The sequence below is a fragment of the Bos javanicus genome, chromosome 13 (assembly GCF_032452875.1).
Source record: "Bos javanicus breed banteng chromosome 13, ARS-OSU_banteng_1.0, whole genome shotgun sequence".
NCBI lineage: Eukaryota > Metazoa > Chordata > Mammalia > Artiodactyla > Bovidae > Bos > Bos javanicus.
The window spans coordinates 71,458,307-71,478,175 of NC_083880.1; the positions used below are offsets into that span (position 1 = coordinate 71,458,307).

The window sequence follows — 19,869 nt, forward strand, 5'->3', positions numbered from 1 at the left end:
AGACAAAAGAATTTTTCACAGATGTTCTACTTTGTAAATGTTATCAGCTAATTCCTACATTTAAAAAAGGTCTCCTTTTCTTTTTGAATCATAAATTACAAATTAAAGAATGCTACAGTCAGAGGAAATTGACGGCCCATTCAATATGTAAGGTACACAGGCCCAGGCAGGGACGGTGCTTGGCCCGGGGTTACACAGCATATTAATGGCAGAGCTAGGACTACAACTCGGGATTCCTTATTTTTAAACCTATTTCATAGAAAAGGATAAAGGAGGCACAGAGGAAAAACGTGGCCTGCCTAGAGTCTCACGTGAGCGGCAGAGCTGGGACAGGAGCTCTGGGACATCCCCCTACCCACGTGACAGAGGGCCAGGCTAACAGAGGCCTGCTCCCAGCCTCATCATGATCCTGCTGGGGAAATGCAAAGAAAACAAAGGAAGAAAGCACCGAAGGGGTCCCAGGGATGCCCCAGACCACTCCTCAGTCAGGAAAACAAGGTTCAGAGGGTCAGGCAGCACCGCGAGGAGGGACAAAGTCCCATGTGAGTGTGACAAAAGGTGGTAATTCTGGGAGACATCGGCATGAGCCACTGGTGGACGGCTTTGGTTCAAATCCCCTCTCTGCCATTTACTACCTCTGTGACTGAGGTCAAGTTACTTAATCTCTTTGTGCCTCCATTTTCCCAGGTGCAAATATGGAACAAAATGGTACTGATACTACCTAGGGTTGGCGTCAACCATAAAGGAAAAGACATTTAAAATGCCTGGCACGTAATAAGTGCTCAGTAAATGCCAGCTGTTTTTATTATCAAAGGAAAGCATTCCTGTGGGTGGCAGCGCAATTGGTCCAATCAGAATCCGATAATACAGGACAGCACTGCACAACAGAAATGTGAGCCATGTAGGTTGTGTTACTTTGGAGTAGCAACATTAAAAAGTAAAAGAAATGAGTTACTTTAAATAATTATTGATCTAATCCAGCATACCTAAAATGTGTGTGTGCTCAGTTGCTCAGTCATGTCCATTTCTTTGTGACCCCATGGACTGGAGCCCGCCAGGTTCCTCTGTCCGTGGGATTTTTCAGGCAAGAATATTGGAGGGGGTTACCATTTCCTCTTCCATGGGATCTTCCTGACCCAGGGATCGAACCTGTGTCTCCTGCATCTCCTGTATTGGCAGGAGGATTTTTTTTTTTTTATCACTGAGTCACCTGGAAAGTCCTGTATGTCTAAAATATAATTGTTTTAACACGTAGTCAATATAAAAATTATAAATGACATTTTTTTTTCTTTTTTTTTTTTTGAAATCTGGTGTGTATTTTACACATAAAGGACCAACCATATTTCAAGTCCTCAATAGCCACACAAGGCTGGTGGCCACAGTACTGGACTCTGTAGATTCAGGATACTCCCAAGTAGGATTACAATGTACTGTTGGGTTTTCTAGATTACTGGACTCTATATTATGGAGTCACACAGCCATGTTATTTCACTAAATTACCCCCTCCCAAAACTACTGTGTTTATATTAAACTATAATTTTCCTTCTCTTATCAAATCTCTCATAATATATTGAACTACAATTCAACAATTGGAACTACAATTCAAATTACTATCATTTTCAAAACATAAAGAAAGCCAGTTTTTTCATTGAGGACAAGGCAATCCATATATTCAAAATGAAGGTGTTCACTTGGAGGAGGCCCGGCCTCTGGAGAAACAGCCCCATCAGATAAACAAACCAAGAAAACACCACACACTGTTCTGGGCTGGCATCACCATGACCTTCCTTTCAGGCTGTCTTGGGAATGGCTGGGGTGGAAGCCGCAGGAGACTGAGGAAGCATGAGGGGAGTCCAGTGAGATAGATGTCTCTGATGCCTGAGACATCCATGATGTTCCCTTCTGAAAAACCACTCAAAACAACGTGCAGGCCGGTTATGTCTGCATTCAGGCAGACACTGACGGCCTCAGTCAACTCAACAAGCCAGCAGGATGGCCAACCCTTGGTGACCAGACGTAGGGCTTCCCACTCATCCTCTCAGAAAGATGACCCCCACAAAAAGGTTTCAGGCAGCTTCAGTTTTCCGCACATGACTACAGTAGCCAAATGGTATCTAAATTAGTACTATGGAGTCCTAAGATAACAATTTCATTACACATCCATATTTAAATCACGTTTCACAAGATAACATATTACCTCAAAAATAGGTCGGGGCTCAGAGCCCAGACTCTAGAATCAAACTGCCTGGATTCAAAGGTCAGCTCCTCTGTTTACTATTAAGCATGAGGTGAGTTCCTCGATGTTCTGGGCCTCAGTTTCCTTATGTGTAAAATATGGGTAATAACAGTACCCAGCTCGCAGTAGTGCTGAAGTATGAAGAGAGTTAAAAACACATACAGCCTTTAGAACGTCATCCAGTAAGTGGTACACATGTATTAGCTAAAAAATTGTGGTTTATCTGTCACCAGCTTATTCCACTTCTCCATGCATGGTTCCTTCTAGCCTCACTCTGTTCTCTCTGTTAAAAAAAAAAAAAAAGTTCTTTTCTGCTTGACCTTTGAGACCCTTGCAGATCTCATGGTGGTGGCGAGGGGTAACCTCCACATTCCAATAACAGGCTTCCTCCTGTTCCCATAGGCTCTGTCCCCGTCTCTTGCAATAATCCTTCAAATAAAGTCTCTCCTTACTTAAGCCTAGAGATATTTGTTAATTTGACAACTGTTATTTAAAAGGCTGTGTGTTCCATAAATAACAATTTAATGTATAGCAGAGGAAACTATCTTGTAATATCTTTCAATATCTTGCAATAACCTATAATAGAACTGAATCTGAAATAATACGCATGGATAACTGAATCACTGTGCTGTACACCTGAAAGTAACATGATATTTTAAATCAACGATACTTCAATTAAAAAAAAAAAAGTGTGTTCCTCTGTATCTTATAATAAAGCAACCCAAATAGCACAAAATTTTGCTCCCAAAATAGTGGTTTATAATCCATTCCCATATATTAATAGAAACTTTCAAACTCATCACATCTGCCGGTGACATCTCAGTCTGTCACCAGAGGAAGCACTTTTTAAGTTGAGCGGCACGGGTCTACCTCACCTTAATTCATTGATACCATTTGGATACAATACTTTTTAATCCAGGTATGATGTCACAGGAAACTGAAGGTCAACGCAAGCATCTATGTGGCTATTGGAACAGATACGTTTTCCCATTTATCTGACAAACGTTAAGTCACATCACTGCAACGATCCCCTGTAACTTTTCCAAGCCATTCTTGGAGCTTGTCATTATTTGGTCTCTCCTTGAAAAACACTACTGAACTTGTCTTCAATTCCCTTGCCTTTTTCCCTACCAATTCTATTCATCCCTGTAAGTATCCTAAACTAGCGCTGACTGGGGTCACTGCAGGGTGACGTCATTTTCCCAATTAATTTTCTAGCTCACAGAACATAAAAGAGCATCCCATAATAGGAGATGCTTTGTAAGAACTTTTCTGAGAGCTATTTGGAGGCAGAGATCTCGCCTTTTACTTGAGTATCTGAGGCGTATTCTGGCTTTTATCCTTTCTTCTCTCACTGCCATTTGCTGGGTGTCAGTTAAACAAACTACAGCGTATCTATTCAGCAGGAGACCACGCAGCCCTGGCAGGTGAAAGTTAGAGCTGAACACGGGGGTCTGAAAGAGACCAGTGACCCAGCTGTGCAGGAGCCACGATCCCACCCAGGACCTGGATTCTGAAGAGGACCCATGGGGCCGGAAGCCGTACTTCCTACAGGCAAATCCTGGCTCCATAGCAAGCCTGGCAAGGCCTTCATCTTTCTGTGCCTCCAGTTCCCTCATTTCTAAAATAAAGATCATAATATCTATATCAGAGGACTGTTACAGGATTAAATAAGCTAATATATCTTAAGTGTTTAGGATAGTGCCTGCCACACAATAAATACTATACAAATATCACTTTCCTACTATCATTGTTACTGTTATCAAATACATATATGCTCTGACTTCCTCCTTCTCTCCCTTCCCTTTCTCCCTCCCTCTCTTTCTTGATACACATCCATTTGTTGACAGTAATATTTGAGAGAACAAAGACAGGGGTGGAGAAAGCTCATTTATATGTACAGATTCAGCATTTCTTTAAGAATGAATATACTGTATTTTATCATTAAAGAGGGGAAAATATATTGACTCAACAGTAACTACAGAGAAGGCAATGGCACCCCACTCCAGTACTCTTGCCTGGAAAATCCCATGGATGGAGGAGCCTGGTAGGATGCAGTCCATGGGGTCGCTGAGGGTCAGACACGACTGAGCGACTTCACTTTCACTTTTCATTTTCATACATTGGAGAAGAAAATGGCAACCCACTCCAGTGTTCTTGCCTGGAGAATCCCAGAGACTGGGCAGCCTGCTGGGCTGCCATCTATAGGGTCGCACAGAGTCAGACACGACTGAAGTGACTCAGTAGCAGCAGCAACAGTAACTAAATGGGAACATAAGAGCTTACTGCTTTAAACCAACCAATCATAATATCAAGGGTGATTAAGGCCACCTAGAGGCCCATTCTTCCTGATCATTTTAATGTAAATGTGACATTAAAAAAAAACAAAAAGTAGTTTCAGATTTTAGATAAGTCACATTTCTCCAACCGGGAGCCTCTTCATGGGTCATAAGCCGACCTATACATCTGTGAGAGTAGATCACCCAGAGTGAAGACAGGGTAATCCCCAGGGTCCCTTTATTTTTGCCAAGAATCAACCCCAGATCAAAGGCCTGACCAGCCAGGCCACAGCCTCAACAAGCAGAGTGGAGGTATTTGGGGTGTGAAAGCTACAGATGTGCCAGGTCCCATGAAAATGCCAAAGAAAGAAGCAGCCTCTCACGGTTCTTTCACAAATTTCCAGACATCATTTCTCTCTTGATTTTCCTAATACTAATAATCCCAGTGGCAATTTAGTTCACACACAGACCAACTACCCTATTCTAAACCCCATGCAGGGCACAAGAAATTCAGCAATGAGAGGCAGCCCATGCCCTCAACTAGCTCACAGTCTTAGTGAGAAATCAGGGAAAATATATAATAAACTCAATCATAAAAGCACAGAGGAATTAGGGAAGACTTCCTGGAGGAGGTGACATCCTCTACAAATAAGAAGAGATGGAACAGGAGGTGCCCTTGAGCCAGAGGCCTGATGGTCTGGTCTTCAGTGTTTGTGGTCAAAAATAAGAAAAATAATGACAATCTGTCTCAAAAACTGAATGGTCTGGAAGAATATTGGGAGTCTCGTTCTGAACAGAAAGCTGAAGGATAGGTTGAAAAAGAAGCAAAAACTATGGTGTTCTAGAGGACCAAGGAGGAGATAGTTCAGCAACCTTTTTTAGGACAACCTCTTGTGGCCTAGCCACTGCCCCTCCATGGACATACCTACTACCCAAGCCTCTGACTGCTAACTCATCCCTCCTAGATGATATTCCTGGCTGAATCCAGGTCACAAGTCCAGCCATGCCCAGGCTGTTGGGGGTGGTAAATTTCTAGCACCTTCACCTGCCAGCAACCTGCTCCACAATCCACTAAGATCCCACACAATAACAGTCCCCAAGTTAGGAAGCAGGGTTGGAGGCTGGACTCGTAAAACAAAATCATGAAGGCTTGTCTCCTATGATTATTCAGCAGAGCAAAGGTAAGAGGAGAGGCCAGGAGAGGGGGCTGAGGCTGGAGACAGACACTGGAGTCGTATCAGAAGAATATCCAGTTATTGATAAGAGCAGGTCATTTAACATTCACTGCTACTTCCTACATCCCAGACACCGGCATTCCACATAAGTAAAATTCCACATAAGTAAAATAAGTAAAATGTAAGCTGGTGCCCCAGCTTATGAGAAGAACAGGAGTCAGCACAAAGACGATGAAGAGGCTCGCTTTTCATCCAGTAGGGAGACCCCATCTTGCTTTTCTAGCCAATGTCCACCTTGACTAGCCAGTGCTTTGGCTGCTCTGGTCGATTACTATCTAGAACATAATTCCTGCTCATCCCCAGAAGGTCTCGATCTGCTGTGCTAAGAGCTGGAATGCACTGCAGTCAGGGGACATTACCAGTTCCTGACTTGTACGTAGGACTTCAGAATTCACAAGCATTTTTCCCCATATCAACTCATGGGCAAATTTCCAGGATTCCACATTTGACATGTGGATGATGTTCCTCCTCCAGATCTCAAAAATAATACACAACCATTCTGCATTTGGTATACCAGGGAGTACAGAAATATAGACAGATAGATGCAAGCAGATTTGATAACTTCTATTAGAGATGAGCTCAGAGATCTCTGTCTCTGTACAAAAATGCAATGTGACTGAAGAGTCACATTAACTGGGAGGAACTTAAGCCTGCAAAAACAAGGTGGCTAAATCAATCACAGAACAGTCATTGGAATGGAAGACTCTGAAGCTTTTAGAAAGCATGCTTTTGAGGAATTCATAATCCCTGGGAAAATTCTTAAAAATAGCATTATATATAAAGATAGATATTTATGTAAGTTTGTGTGCACAGATGACTTTTGTTCTTTATAGCAATCCCTATTGTGCCTGTTCTCTACAATGAATATGCATTATTTTTGCCATCATGAATCATGACTGTTCATAGAAATAACTTAGAAGATGTTCAGCTGATGGCAGCACCAAATAGACTATATATATTTCTCTACCCTGGGGTTGAAGCCTGGCTCCTCTTTCATATAAAATTTACGTGACCTTGGACCAATCACTTCATCACTCTGGGGCTTGGTTTTCTCAAAAATAAAGAAGAGACAATACCTCAGAATTCATAGGATGGTGGCATGTTAGATGAAATGTACAGGACCATGCCTAACCCAATTCATGTTTAGAATGATCACACAGTCAATGCCAGTTCCCTTAAAAGAGAGCAAAAGCCCCAGTACTGACAGAACTCTGGTGTGAATTCTAACTGTAGAAAAGGGGACGGGGTCAGGTACGGATGTGTAATTTACCCAGGAGTAGTTTTTCAGAGCTGCCGTAACAAATTACCACACACCAGGAGGCTTCAGACAACAGAAACGTATTCCTTCACAGTTCTGGAGTCCAGGAGTCTGAAACCAAGGTGCTGGCAGGGCCATACAACGCCCCCACCCAAAGACGGCAGGAAGAATCCTTCCTTGCCTCTTCTGGTTCCTGGGGTCTGCTGGCAATCCTTGGCTTTCCTTGGCCTGTAAATGCATCACTCCAGTCTCTGCCTCTGGCTTCACATGGCTTTCTCCCGTGTGTCTGTGTGGCACTTCTCCTTCACCAGAGACACTCTACGAGGGCTCAGGATACCCAGCACGACCTCATCTTTGCTGACTACATCTGCCAAGACCTTATCTCCAAATACAAGCACATTCACAGGTGCCAAGGACCAGGACCTCCACTTATCTCTTTGGGAACACAGTTCAACCCATAACAGACCCCAACCTTCTGTCTGTAAATATTAGCAGTTCCAGTGAACTGGCAGGAACTATAAATATTAGCAATTAGAGTGAACTGGCCAAGGGGCCAGTGGCATGAAGGAAAAGCCAGTACCATCCGGGGTCCGTGCCTGCTTCCATGGCAGCTGATTGGCTGGAATATTCCTGTCTGTATGTTTACTCTGGATCTTTTCCAACCCCTGCACTTTCCAATTGGATAACTAACTGCTGCTGCTGCTGCGGCTAAGCCGCTTCAGTCGTGTCCGACTCTGTGCGACCCCATAGACAGCAGCCCACCAGGCTCCCTCATCCCTGGGATTCTCCAGGCAAGAACACTTTGTATTTCTCTGTTCTAGAGATTTGTACAGGATGGAGAGAAGAAGCTGCTTGAAGTCAAGGGTTCCTTCTTTCTTCCTTTTTTTTTAAAAGTCTAAACTCTCTAAAGACACTATGCTGTGGGTCTCAGAAGGGCTGGCCTAAGATGAGCTGTGGCTTTGAGGGCTAGGAAGGAGAGGGAAGAAGTTCCTACACTGAAGAGAGGAAAGAGATGAATCTGTTGGTCCCAAACTGCCCAATGGTAATACTTGAGGAGGAGACAGACCCCAAAAGAGATCCTGGGTGAGATATCTGGGCTGGGTAGATTCAGGACAAGGGCTCCAAACCTGGAGAAGCAGCAGCCGGATCAGTGGACCCAGAGGGATCACAAGGACTACAAAGGCGGGCTTCTCAGAGGAAACCACAAGGACCTATCTAAGCCCCAGGACATTCGCAGACCCCGAGGGAAAGGGGGTCAAAGAACAGCTACAGTGTAAGGCTTCCTTCCTTGGAGGCTCAGGGTCACATCCAGGCTGATGCAAAGGCCTCCTTTCTTGTGCACTTGGGTTTGCAGCTTGAGGTTCATTCTGACACTTAATGTCCTACAAGCATCAGAAGGAAATAGAGGGAAACCTCCCAGTCCCACTGCCTCCCAGCTTCAGCCCCCCTAAAAGAGAGCTTCTGGCACTTCCCTCTTCCCTCAGCCCCCCAGAAACCCTCCGGCCGGGCCCAGGGCTGGACCTCACTGCCCACATGTAGAAATTCATGCCAAAGTTGGGGATGGCACAGCTGGGAACCTGAGGCAGTTCCAGTTAGTTCCCTGGGCAAGATGGAAGCTTAGATGGAGGGTCTGAGGGTGCAGTAACACCCACTGTCTGTACAGACCCTGCAAAGACGAGGTGGGGACAGAACCAGATGTGAAGCCTGGAATGCTAGCCTGAGGGTTTTTCTCAAGGAGGGGGATGAGGAAAGAGAAAGACAGATGCTGAGTGTGGACTGAATTAAAAGAGAAGATGGAGGAGGTGACCTCCCTCTGGGTAGCATGTATCCTGGGTATGGAAAAGCCTCTCTGGGTCCATCAGGGGCCCACAGTAGACCGCCTGCTAGAAGGGTCACCTGTGCAAATCAGCGTCTAGGGTCAGGTGAGCTTGAAGGAAGGGGCAAGGTTTCAAGGTGGACTTAGTCTCAGACCCTGTAAGCAGCAGAAAAGAACTTAAGGAAAGCAGCACAGATGAACCCTACTATAGGCCGATACTCATACAGACACCAGTCCACTTAACTCTCACGCTGGTTCCCACGTTAATGATGAAGAAGTTGAGGCAGAGGGATGGAGGCCCAGCATCAGCAGGCTATGGTGTAGGACTGGAAGAAGCTGGCCCAAAACAAGTCTATGATGAGGACTTTGAAAGCAGAGAACAGGATGCTATGAGAGAACTTCAAGGGGGTCTTTCATCAGACAGACCAAGGAGGGGCATCTCCCTGAGAAGGGGTGATGCTGGGACCTGATGAAACCAGGCAAGTGAAGAGCAGAGAAAACCACTGCAGAGCGAGGGTACAACACACGCAAGGGCCCTGAATCAGGAGCTGAAAATAAGACCAGTGTGTCTGGAGCATTTTGAGAGAGCAGGGAAAGGCCTCAGAAAAGACACTAGGTCATCCAAGACTTGGCAGGCATGGTGAAGAGTTCAGGTCATCCTATGTGCCAGGGAAGTGCCCAAGGGGCATGGGCGGACTGACCCAGAGCCTAGCACAGAGCCTGACCCACGGAAGGGGCTCAGTGAAAGCTTGTGGGACATCTGAATACGTGGCATCATACTAGATTTCCAAGAGGATGGAAACCAGTGGCTGTACCCAAGGAAGAGGAAGATCTCTGTCTTTGCCCAAGAGAAGAACACACACTTTCGCCTAATCCAAATTCACTTTCATGCCTCTCTGCCTAAGAAGCACGCGGAGCTGCTGAAATCCACAGGCGCATCGTGACAGAATAATTTCAGTGATCATTATCAAATGCCTCTATTTAGACCAGCTCAAAAGTTTGTATTAGCACACTCCAATATTTATGAAATGCCACTGCGCCATAATGAGGGGCTGAGAAAATGAAGATCAGACGCAAGGCTTGTTCCTTCCAGGAGCGACAGTGTCGTGGTGGGAAAAGCAGCAGTGCCCCTCGGCTGGGGGGAACCTTGCTTTCCTGATCTATAAAATGGAAGGATGATTGCGAAGACTTTAAATGTGTGATCAGTTAATAAAAGGCCCAAAGGCATTTAAGAATGCTTATCATTCATTCCTGCATCAAAGAAACACTTGATAAAGACTATTTGCCCATCCATCCATGCATCCATCCAATAAAATTGTATTTCATGCATACTGTGCATGATGCGTTGATATAAACACTAAAAATAAAGCCAGGAACAAGACTGTCATGGTCCTTGCTGACATGGAACTTCTCATTTGGGGATACAACATACACTGAACAAGTAACATCAGTGATGCATGTTTTGAGGAAAAGTGTAGGGTGTAATGGGGAACATTTACAGAAGGAGGTGACCCAGCCTGGAGCATCTAGGGAGCACCAGCCTAAGGAAGTGATGCAAGAGCGGAGATACAAGAGGAAGAGCAAGAGAAAGGGGCAGGCAAAGGTTGTACGGAGGGTTCTAATCTTATGTGAGTTCCTGAGGCATAAAAGGGTCTGGAACGTTCCCAATCAATCAGATCAGTTGCTCAGTCATGTCCAACTCTTTCGGACCCCATGGACTGCAGCACGCCAGCCTTCCCTCTCCATCAACAACTCCCAGAACTTGGTCAAATTTATGCGCATCAAGTCAGTGATGCCATCCAACCATCTCATCCTCTGTCGTCCCTTTCTCTGTCTGCCTTCAATCTTGCCCGCATCAGGGTCTTTTCAAATGAGTCAGTTCATTGCATCAGGTGGCCAAAGTACTGGAGTTTCAGCTTTAACATTAGTACTTCCAGTGAATATTCAGGAAAGATTTCCTTTAGGATGGACTGGTTGGATCTCCTTGCAGTCCAAGGGACTCTCAAGAGTCTTCTCCATTACCACAGTTCAAAAGCATCAATTCTTTGGTACTCAGCTTTCTTTATAGTCCAACTCTCACATCCATACATGACTACTGGAGAAACCATAGCTTTGACTGGATGGACCTTTGTTGACAAAGTAATATCTCTGCTTTTTAACATGCTGTCTAGTTTGGTCATAGCTTTTCTTCCAAGGAACTAGCATCTTTTAATTTCATGGCTGCAGTCACCATCTGCAGTGATTTGGGAGCCCCCAAAAGAAAGTCTCTCATTGTTTCCATTGCTTCCCCATCTATTTGCATGAAGTGATGGGACCAGATGTCATGATCTTTGTTTTCTGAATGTTGAGTTTTAAGCCAACTTTTTCACTCTCCTCTTTCACTTTCATCAAGAGGCTTTTTTGTTCTTCTTTGCTTTCTGCCATAAGGGTGGTATCATCGGCGTATCTGAGGTTATTGATATTTCTCCCAGCAATCTTGATTCCAGCTTGTGCTTCATCCAGCCCAGCATTGCACATGATGTACTGTGCATATAAGTTAAATAAGCAGGGTGACAATATAGAGCCTTGACATACTCCTTTCCCAATCTGGAACCAGTCTGTTGTTTCATTTCCAATTCTAATTGTTGCTTTTTGACCTCCATACAGATTTCTCAGGAGGCAGGTCAGGTGGTCTGGTATTCCCATCTCTTGAAGAACTGTCCACAGTTTCTTGTGATCCACACAGTCAAAGGCTTTGGCATAAGCAATAAAGCAGAAGTAGATGTTTTTCTGGAACTCTCTTGCTTTTTGATGATCCAGCAGATGTTGGCAATTTGATCTCTGGTTCCTCTGCTTTTTCTAAAACCAGCTTGAACATCTGGAAGTTCATGGTTCACGTACTGTTGAAACCTGGCTTGGAAAATTTTGAGCACTACTTTGCTAGTGTGTGAGATGAGTACAATTGTGCAGTAGTCTGAACATTCTTTGGCATTGCCTTTCTTTGGGATTGGAATGAAAACTGACCTTTTCCAGTCCTGTGGCCACTGCTGAGTTTTTCAAATTTGCTTGCATATTAAGTGCAGGACTTCCATAGCATCATCTTTTAGGATTAGAAATAGTTCAACTGGAATTCCATCACCTCCACTAGCTTTGTTCACAGCTATGCTTCCTAAGGCCCACTTGACTTTGCATTCCAGGATGACTGGCTCTAGATGAGTGATCATACCATCAAGATTATCTGGGTCATCATGATCTTTTTTGTATAGCTCTTCTGTGTATTCTTGCCACCTCTTCTTAATATCTTCAGCTTCTGTTAGGTCCATACCATTTTTATCCTTTATTGAGCCCATATTTGCATGAAATGTTCCCTTGGTATCTCTAATTTTCTTGAACTGATCTCTAGTCTTTCCCATTCTATTCTTTTCCTCTATTTCTTTGCACTGATCACTGAGGAAGGCTTTCTTATCTCTCCATGGTATTCTTTACGGTGATTAAGATGAAGATCACTCAGTCGTGTCTGACTCTTAGCGACCCCATGGACTGTAGCCTACCAGGCTCCTTTGTCCATGGGATTTTCCAGGCAATAGTACTGGAGTGGACTGCCATTTCCTTCTCCAGGGATCTTCCCGACCCAGGGATTGAACCAAGGTCTCCCACATTGTAGACAGACACTTAACCATCTGAGCCACCAGGGAAGTCCCATGGTATTCTTTAGAACTCTGCATTCAAATCGCTATATCTTTCCTTTTCTCCTTTGCTTTTTGCTTCTCTTCTTTTCTCAGCTTTTTGTAAGGCCTCAGACAACTATTTTGAATTTTTGCATTCTTGGGGATGGTCTTGATCACTGCCTCCTGTACAATGTCACAAACGTTGGTGCATAGTTCTTCAGGCACTGTCTATCAGATCTAACCCTTCGTATCTATTTGTCACTTCCACTGTATAATTGTAAGATCTGATTTAGGTCATACCTGAATGGCCTAGTGGTTTTTCTGACTTTCTTCAATGTAAGTCTGGATCTGGCAATAAGGAGTTCATGATCTGAGCCACAGTCAGCTCCCAGTCTTGTTTTTGTTGACTGTATAGAGCTTTTCCATCTTTGGCTGCAAAGAATATAATCAGTCTGATTTCGGTGTTGACCATCTGGTGATGTCCATGTGTAGAGTCTTCTCTTGTGTTGTTGGAAGAGGGTGTTTGCTATGACCAGTGCGTTCTCTTGGCAAAACTCTGTTAGCCTTTGCCCTGCTTCATTTTGTACTCCAAGGCCAAATTTGCCTGTTACTTCAGGCATCTCTTGACTTCCTACTTTTACATTCCAGTCCCCTATAATGCAAAGGACATCTTTTTTGGGTGTTAGTTCTAGAAGGTCTTGTAGGTATTCATAGACCCGTTCAACTTCAGCTTCTTTGGCATTAGTGATTGGGGCATAGACTTGGATTACTGTGATATTGAATGCTTTGCCTTGGAAATGAACAGGGATCATTCTGTCATGTTCGAGACCGCACCCAAGTACTGCATTTCGGACTCTTTTGTTGACTATGAGGGCTCCTCCATTTCTTCTAAGGGATTCTTGCCCACAGTAGTAGATATAATGGTCATCTGAGTTAAATTTGCCCATTCCAGTCCATTTTAGTTCACTGATTCCTAAAATGTTGATGTTCATTCTTGCCATCTCCTATTTGACCACTTCCAATTTACCTTGTTTCATGGCCCTAACATTCCAGGTTCCTATGCAATATTGCTCTCTACAGCATCGGACTTTACTTCCATCACCAGTCACATCCATACCTGGGCGTTATTTTCTCTTTGGCTCCATCTCTTCCTTCTTTCTGGTGTTATTTCTCCACTCTTCTCCAGTAGCATATCATGCACCTACCAACCTGAGGAGTTCATCTTTCAGTGTCATATAAGTGATAAAATCCAGGGTGAAGTGAGCACAGGGGAGATCATGATATGGGGAGGCTGGACCAGGCCTGCAGGGCCTCGGAGGCCACTGCTGGGCATTGGTCTCCTCTCTCAGAGCAAGAGGAAAGCCTCAAAAGGATTCCAGGCAGAGGCTGGGTGGGGGCGATGAAAGGAAGAGGTAAGGTGAACAGGCCTACATTCTAGAACAATCTCTGGCTTCTGTGCAGAGAGTGGATTAAAGTCAAAAGAGGAAGCCAATAATGTATGTATGTGGAATCATCCTATTTAGAGACACAGACCTGGAGAACAAACATATGGACACCAAGGGGTGAAAAATGGAGGGTGGGAGGAACTGGGAGATTGAGGTTGACATATAAACACGATTGATCCTGTGTATAATACAAACAACTAATGAGAACATACTGCATGGCACAGGGAACTCTGCTCAGGTCTCTGCAGTGACCTAAAGGGGAAGGAAATCCAAAAGAGAGGGAGCATATGTGCATGTAGGGCTCGTTTATTTTGCTGTACAGTGCTGTACAGCAGAGGCTAATACAATATTGTAAAGCAACTATACTCCAATAAAATTAATTTTTTAAAAGAAATATTTTTTTTAAAAAAAGAGGAAGCTGAAAAGCCTGTGTGAAAGTCTACCTGTGACCCAGGTGAGGGTAGATGGCATGGCACCAGGGCAGTGGTGGCAGAGAGGGAGAGATGTGAGCAGACCTGAGATGGGCTCAGGAGGTGAAGGGATATGATGGAGTGATTGACAAGGAGAGGGAGGTGGAAAGAGGGAAGGGAGAAGTGTGACCCCTGGGTTTCTGAATCAGCACCAGAGTGATGAAGTGGCCTTTTGAGACAAGGAGCACTAAAGCGTGAGTAGATGGAGAAGAATCAAGAGTTCAATTTGGGAGATGTTGAGTCTGGAGAGCCTGCATGACCCCACAGGGCATCTAGTGGTCTAAGGATGAGCCAGAAGAGCCTGCGTGTGTGCAAATACACACACAACACATGCACACACACAGCACATACACATGTGCACTGTAAGATCTGAGGGCTCCCTGGTGGCTAAGACAGTACAGAATCTGCCGGCAATTCAGGAGACCTGGGATCAACCCCTGGGCCAGGAAGATCCCCTGGAGAGGTGAATGGCTACCCACTCCAGTATTTTTACCTGGAGAATTCCACTGACAGAGAAGCCTGGTGGACTATAGTCCATCCAGTAGCAAAGAGTCAGACAAGACTGAGCGACTAACACTTTAACTTTTCATAAGATCTGAATTTATTTGACCAACATCATGAAGGATGGCCACACAGAGCACAGAAGATGTGGTAAGTAACCTTCAGCATAAGCATGCTACACTCCTGGTGTTCCTAATGGAAAGAGTGATTCTATTACATAAACGAAGACATTTCTGAGAGTAAAAGTCTGCAGTTTAAAAAATTATGATGGGACAACAGGCACAGAGGTTGTCCCATGGTCACCTTACTAACCATCTTGTGCAGTTTTGGTCATTCTGCTCATGTAAAGTAGGATCCTACCACATCTGAAAAGCTCAGTTTTGTACCATGTCACAGCTTTATGATACCTGAGGGGTTATGACTATATTCGGGAGAAAGATACACAAGCAACTGATGTCCTCAATAGGAAAGATAGAGCCAAGATATAAGCCTCCTGCTTTGGAGCCAAACTCAGAGTCAATATGGTCACGCTGGTCACACCCTCAGCTGGACATCTCGGCATACCTTTCTGTCTCCAGCTTAATGACATCCTGGCAAAGCTGTCTCTCAGAGCAGCTGAGAAGACAAGGCAGCTGTGCAGTGGGTCACGTACATCAAGTTCCTAAGGGATGTCTGATGGCAACTGAAGTTCTGGGGAGAGCTGAGGCCATTCATGGTGTGACGGTTAATTCCGTGTGTCAACTTGACTGGACTAAGAGATGTCCCAATAGCTGGTAAGGCATTATTTCTGGGTGTGTCTAAGGCAGGGGTTCCAGAATTGACTAGCATTTGAGTTGGACACCTGAATAAAGCAAACAGCATGCCCCAGTGTAGATGAGCATCATCCAATCCTCTGAAGGCCCAACTAGAACAAAAGCATTTCCTCCGGGCACACCTTCCCTGGAATACACTGGCTATAACTCTCACAGGCTTGCTTCATGCAGGTATTCATCAGATATGCATAGTAGGCCTTCAGTCCCCTTGGTAAAGAATAAATTTGGCATTCAGGATGTTGGGACATCAACTTTATCAGTAATAGTTGGACTGTAGAAGTCTCCCTGTATATTTACAAGCTGTGTCTGTGTAGTCCAGGAGGAAAGAAATGACCTCAAATTATGGAGAAGTGTTTCTCCCCTAAAGTCCCACGACTCAGACTCCCAGACAAAATTCAAGGATGCCCCACTTGCAGCTAAAGTTTGGAATCTCAAAGCTCAAAGAAATCTAAGAGTTTCCTGAATCCAGATGATACATGACTTTTACCATACCCTTAAGAATGCACTCAGCCTTGGTTTGCGTACCTCTGGGGGTGGTGAACTTACTACCAACAGAGTTACCTACTGCCCTCCCAACAGCTCAACCCAGAATAAAATTCTTCTCCATGAGTCATTGTAAAAGCTACCACCCCCATCAGAGCCTCAAGCACAGTTGGTCACGTACCTGTAGGCACCGCTGGGTCCAGCGTTGGTTTCTCCCATGTGTTAATCTGCTCCCAGGTAAACCCACTGGTCCCCAGGGCCACGCTATAACCACAGTTGCTGTAGTGCTCATCAAAGGAACAGCCACCTGCAGACAAAAGAGACATGGGTAAATATATCCTTATGTTTGAGGCTTGGTTCGTTACCCCCGTCTCAGTGGCTCTTCATTTACAGCTCTGAATTTTAAACTCTGGAGGAGATTTTCTTTTCCTAAAGGCAAGCAAACTGGATTTTTATATTTGCTTTGGTGCTCTAAGGAAAGACAGTGGCATCTGCAAGCCCCCTATTTAAAAAAGTTAATAAGGCTAGTTACATTGATTTCAATCTTCCTTCCTGAGAAAGTAAACAGCAACGTCTCCATCTAAGCAGAAAAAATGAATGCCAGGGCATGCCTCTGTAATTGCTTCCTCCAACGTGGAGAGATGCTGCGAGGCAGCGGGCTGAGCACCAGCTTTGGAGTCCTGCAAAACGAGACACGGATCTCAGCTTTGCAAAGCCGGGTCAGCCTGGACCAGATGCTTCACCATCTGTCTCAGTTTCCTTACCTGGAATACGGAGGGGAAGATCCACTTGGCAGAAATATTAGGAGGATAAAATGGAGTAATATACGAAAAGTAACTGGCACAGCAAAAATTCTCAGCACCCACCTCCCTCCCTATAAGAGCAGTTTTTGTGGAGTAAAAATCAAATTTGTACAGAATTAGACAACTGTGCCCCAGGAAGATAATGAAGTCAAGGCTGGCAGTATTTAAAGCTTCTCCCTAAAAGTCCAAGCCATCCACCACCAGCACTTTACAATGAGTTGTGTAAACTGGATTGAGCACATGCTCTGGGCTCAAAGTTCCCTCCAGGTGACACTGAGAGATGTGATGTATAGAACAGGGGCTGCAACCAGGAAATGCTGGTCTGAACAGAGAAGCAAAAGGTGACTATATTCTGGAATGGGAGGTAGAAGGGGAGGTAGAAGGGGAGAAATAATCAGGGCTTTGAAGTTTAGGAGCATCTCCACCAGCACGGAGCAGGAGGAAGAGCACTCCAGGGTGAGCTGGCAGGATGTACAGAGAAGGAGAGAGACCACCAGGACTGAGCTGGTCCACATTTCCAATGCCCCTTCTTGTCTCCTTACTGCTCAGACCTCATCACACCATCACCTCCCTTCCTTAAACAGCCACTGGTTCCCCTATCACACATCCAAACCACATCTGTGGTTCTGATCCACATACAGAAACCATCCCTTAATAACCCCTGCCTGTGTCTGCAGCCTCATGTAATATCATTCCCTCTTCTCCATCAGCAACAAAGGTCAAAACCCTTCTTCAGGACCCAGACCTGGGGTTTCCTCTGCTTAATGGTGGTGGAAGGCCTGTTGACAGATCTGATACAGAATACAGTCACAACACTGCTAAAGTAAACCTACGAGGGCAAAGCTCTCTCCACTCCCTTTTTTTCTGAGTATGGAAACCTGGAAGAGCCAGTCTTTAGCAGCCCCAACGAGTCGGGCTGGACAAAGGAGGGCTGAATCTATTTCGGTAGTGCAAGTCTGGGGCTTGAGTTCAGAGTTTTAAATAGCTCTGCACGAGACAGGGACAGGAATTTGCAGGATCGACACCTAGAGAGAGAAGGAAAAGGGAGGGAGACAGAGGTCCAAGGAACATAATGTAAAGCAGACACCTACAGACGGTGAGAGACAATGAGAAACTTCCTGTGATGGGAAATGACGGACGCACTGGTAGAAACTAAAATTTCTGTTTGCTTCCATGTATTCATTCTTTCATTCACAATTATTTAATCGAGCTTTTAGGGTAGATCGAGCAGAGAACAAGGTGCTATCTATACAGTGGTTTATAAGAGGTGTGCCATCACTAGAATGAGTGAGGCAGACAGTAAATAGGCAAACTAGTAAGTAACTGCATTTCCAAATGCGCTATGAAGGCTGGCACTGGGTTGCCTGAGGGGCTCCCAGGTTGCTGTGGTCCAGGAAGCCTTTCTGACCAGGAATTGGCAACAGTTCCCTGCCCTGTAGTATCAAGTCCCTCCAAGCCCTCAGTGAGAGCTGGCTACAAACAGCAGCCGTGTCACTGTGCTTTGGGGAACTAAGGGAAGAATGGATGGACAATGTGGATGGATATGGGTCAACATACAAAGATGGAAGTCTTAAGAGATAACAGGGAAGGTCAGGGGCAGACAGCAGAGGAGACTGCATCCCAGACAGAGTGAAGAAGGGTGACCTCTGAAAGGCAAGGAGAGGGGCAATCAACCAGCTGCCACTAGGCAGTAAGCTTTAGACTGGCTGGGAAATGGCGCTGGCATAGAGGAGGGGCTAAAAGAGTATCTGTTGACTAAATAAACCAGTGGGCTTCCCTGGTGGCTCAATGGTAAAGAAACCACCTGCCAGTGCAGAAGTTGTGGGTTCGATCCCTGGCTCAGGAAGATCCCCTGGAGAAGGGCATGGCAATCCTTGGACAGGAGAATCCCATGGACAGAGGAGCCTGGGGGGCTACAGTCCGTGGGGTCCCAAAAGAGTCAGACACAACTTAGCGACTAAACAACAACAAATGAACCAAAAATTTTTTAATAAATAAAAAATTTTAAAAAGAAGGTACAATCTGTTTGATAAGTTAACCTTAAAAATGCATTGCAATATACATTCAGTTCAGTTCAGTTGCTCAGTCATGTCCGACTCTTTGCGACCCCATGAATCGCAGCACGCCAGGCCTCCCTGTTCATCACCAACTCCTGGAGTTCACTCAGACTCACGTCCATCGAGTCGGTGATGCCATCCAGCCATCTCATTATTTCTCCACTGATCTCCAGTAGCACATTGGGCACCTAGTGACCTGGGGAGTTCCTCTTTCAGTATCCTATCATTTTGCCTTTTCATACTGTTACAGACAAACACTGTCCGATTCCACTTATACGAGGTACCTGGTGGTGGTGGTGATTTCATCGCTCAGTTGTGTCAGACTGTTTTACACGAGGTACTAAGAAAAGTCAAATTCATCGAGTCAGAAAGTACATCGATAGATGCCAAGGGCCAGGGGAGTAGGGAGGATTGGGTTAGTGCTTAGTGGGGACAAGGTTTCAGTTTAGGAAGATGAAAACTTAAGGTGATGGATGATGGTGAGAGTTACAGAGTGATGTGAATGTGCTTAGTGCCACTGAAGTGTACAGTTACATATGGTTAAAATAGGATTTTTATATTATGTGACTTTTACCGCAATAAAGAACATTTTTTAAAACTGTGAGTGGGATACCAGACAGACCCCAAGCTACATTTCAGGAACAGTGAGCCGATAACAGCCCCCATACACCACCTGCTCTTTCTGGTCTCACACTCACCACTTCTACCTAGAAAGCTCCTTCCCCATGCTGCCTGTCTGACAAATTCCAAACTAGCCTTTCCAAACCACTCCGTCTATAGACCTCAGCTAACCAAAACAGCAGAGTGAATGCCACAGATATGAGACA

At 44.9% G+C, this 19,869-nt stretch overlaps 1 protein-coding gene across 1 annotated transcript in view; it reads right to left on the reverse strand.

The window, feature by feature from the left end:
• LOC133258790 (receptor-type tyrosine-protein phosphatase T-like) overlaps nt 1–19,869 on the reverse strand; it is a 447,290-nt gene that overhangs the window by 120,749 nt on the left and 306,672 nt on the right. Inside the window, exon 2 of the mRNA XM_061435510.1 lies at nt 16,364–16,489. Within this exon, the coding sequence (XP_061291494.1) occupies nt 16,364–16,489 (126 nt within the window). The remainder of the gene's footprint in view (nt 1–16,363; nt 16,490–19,869) is intronic.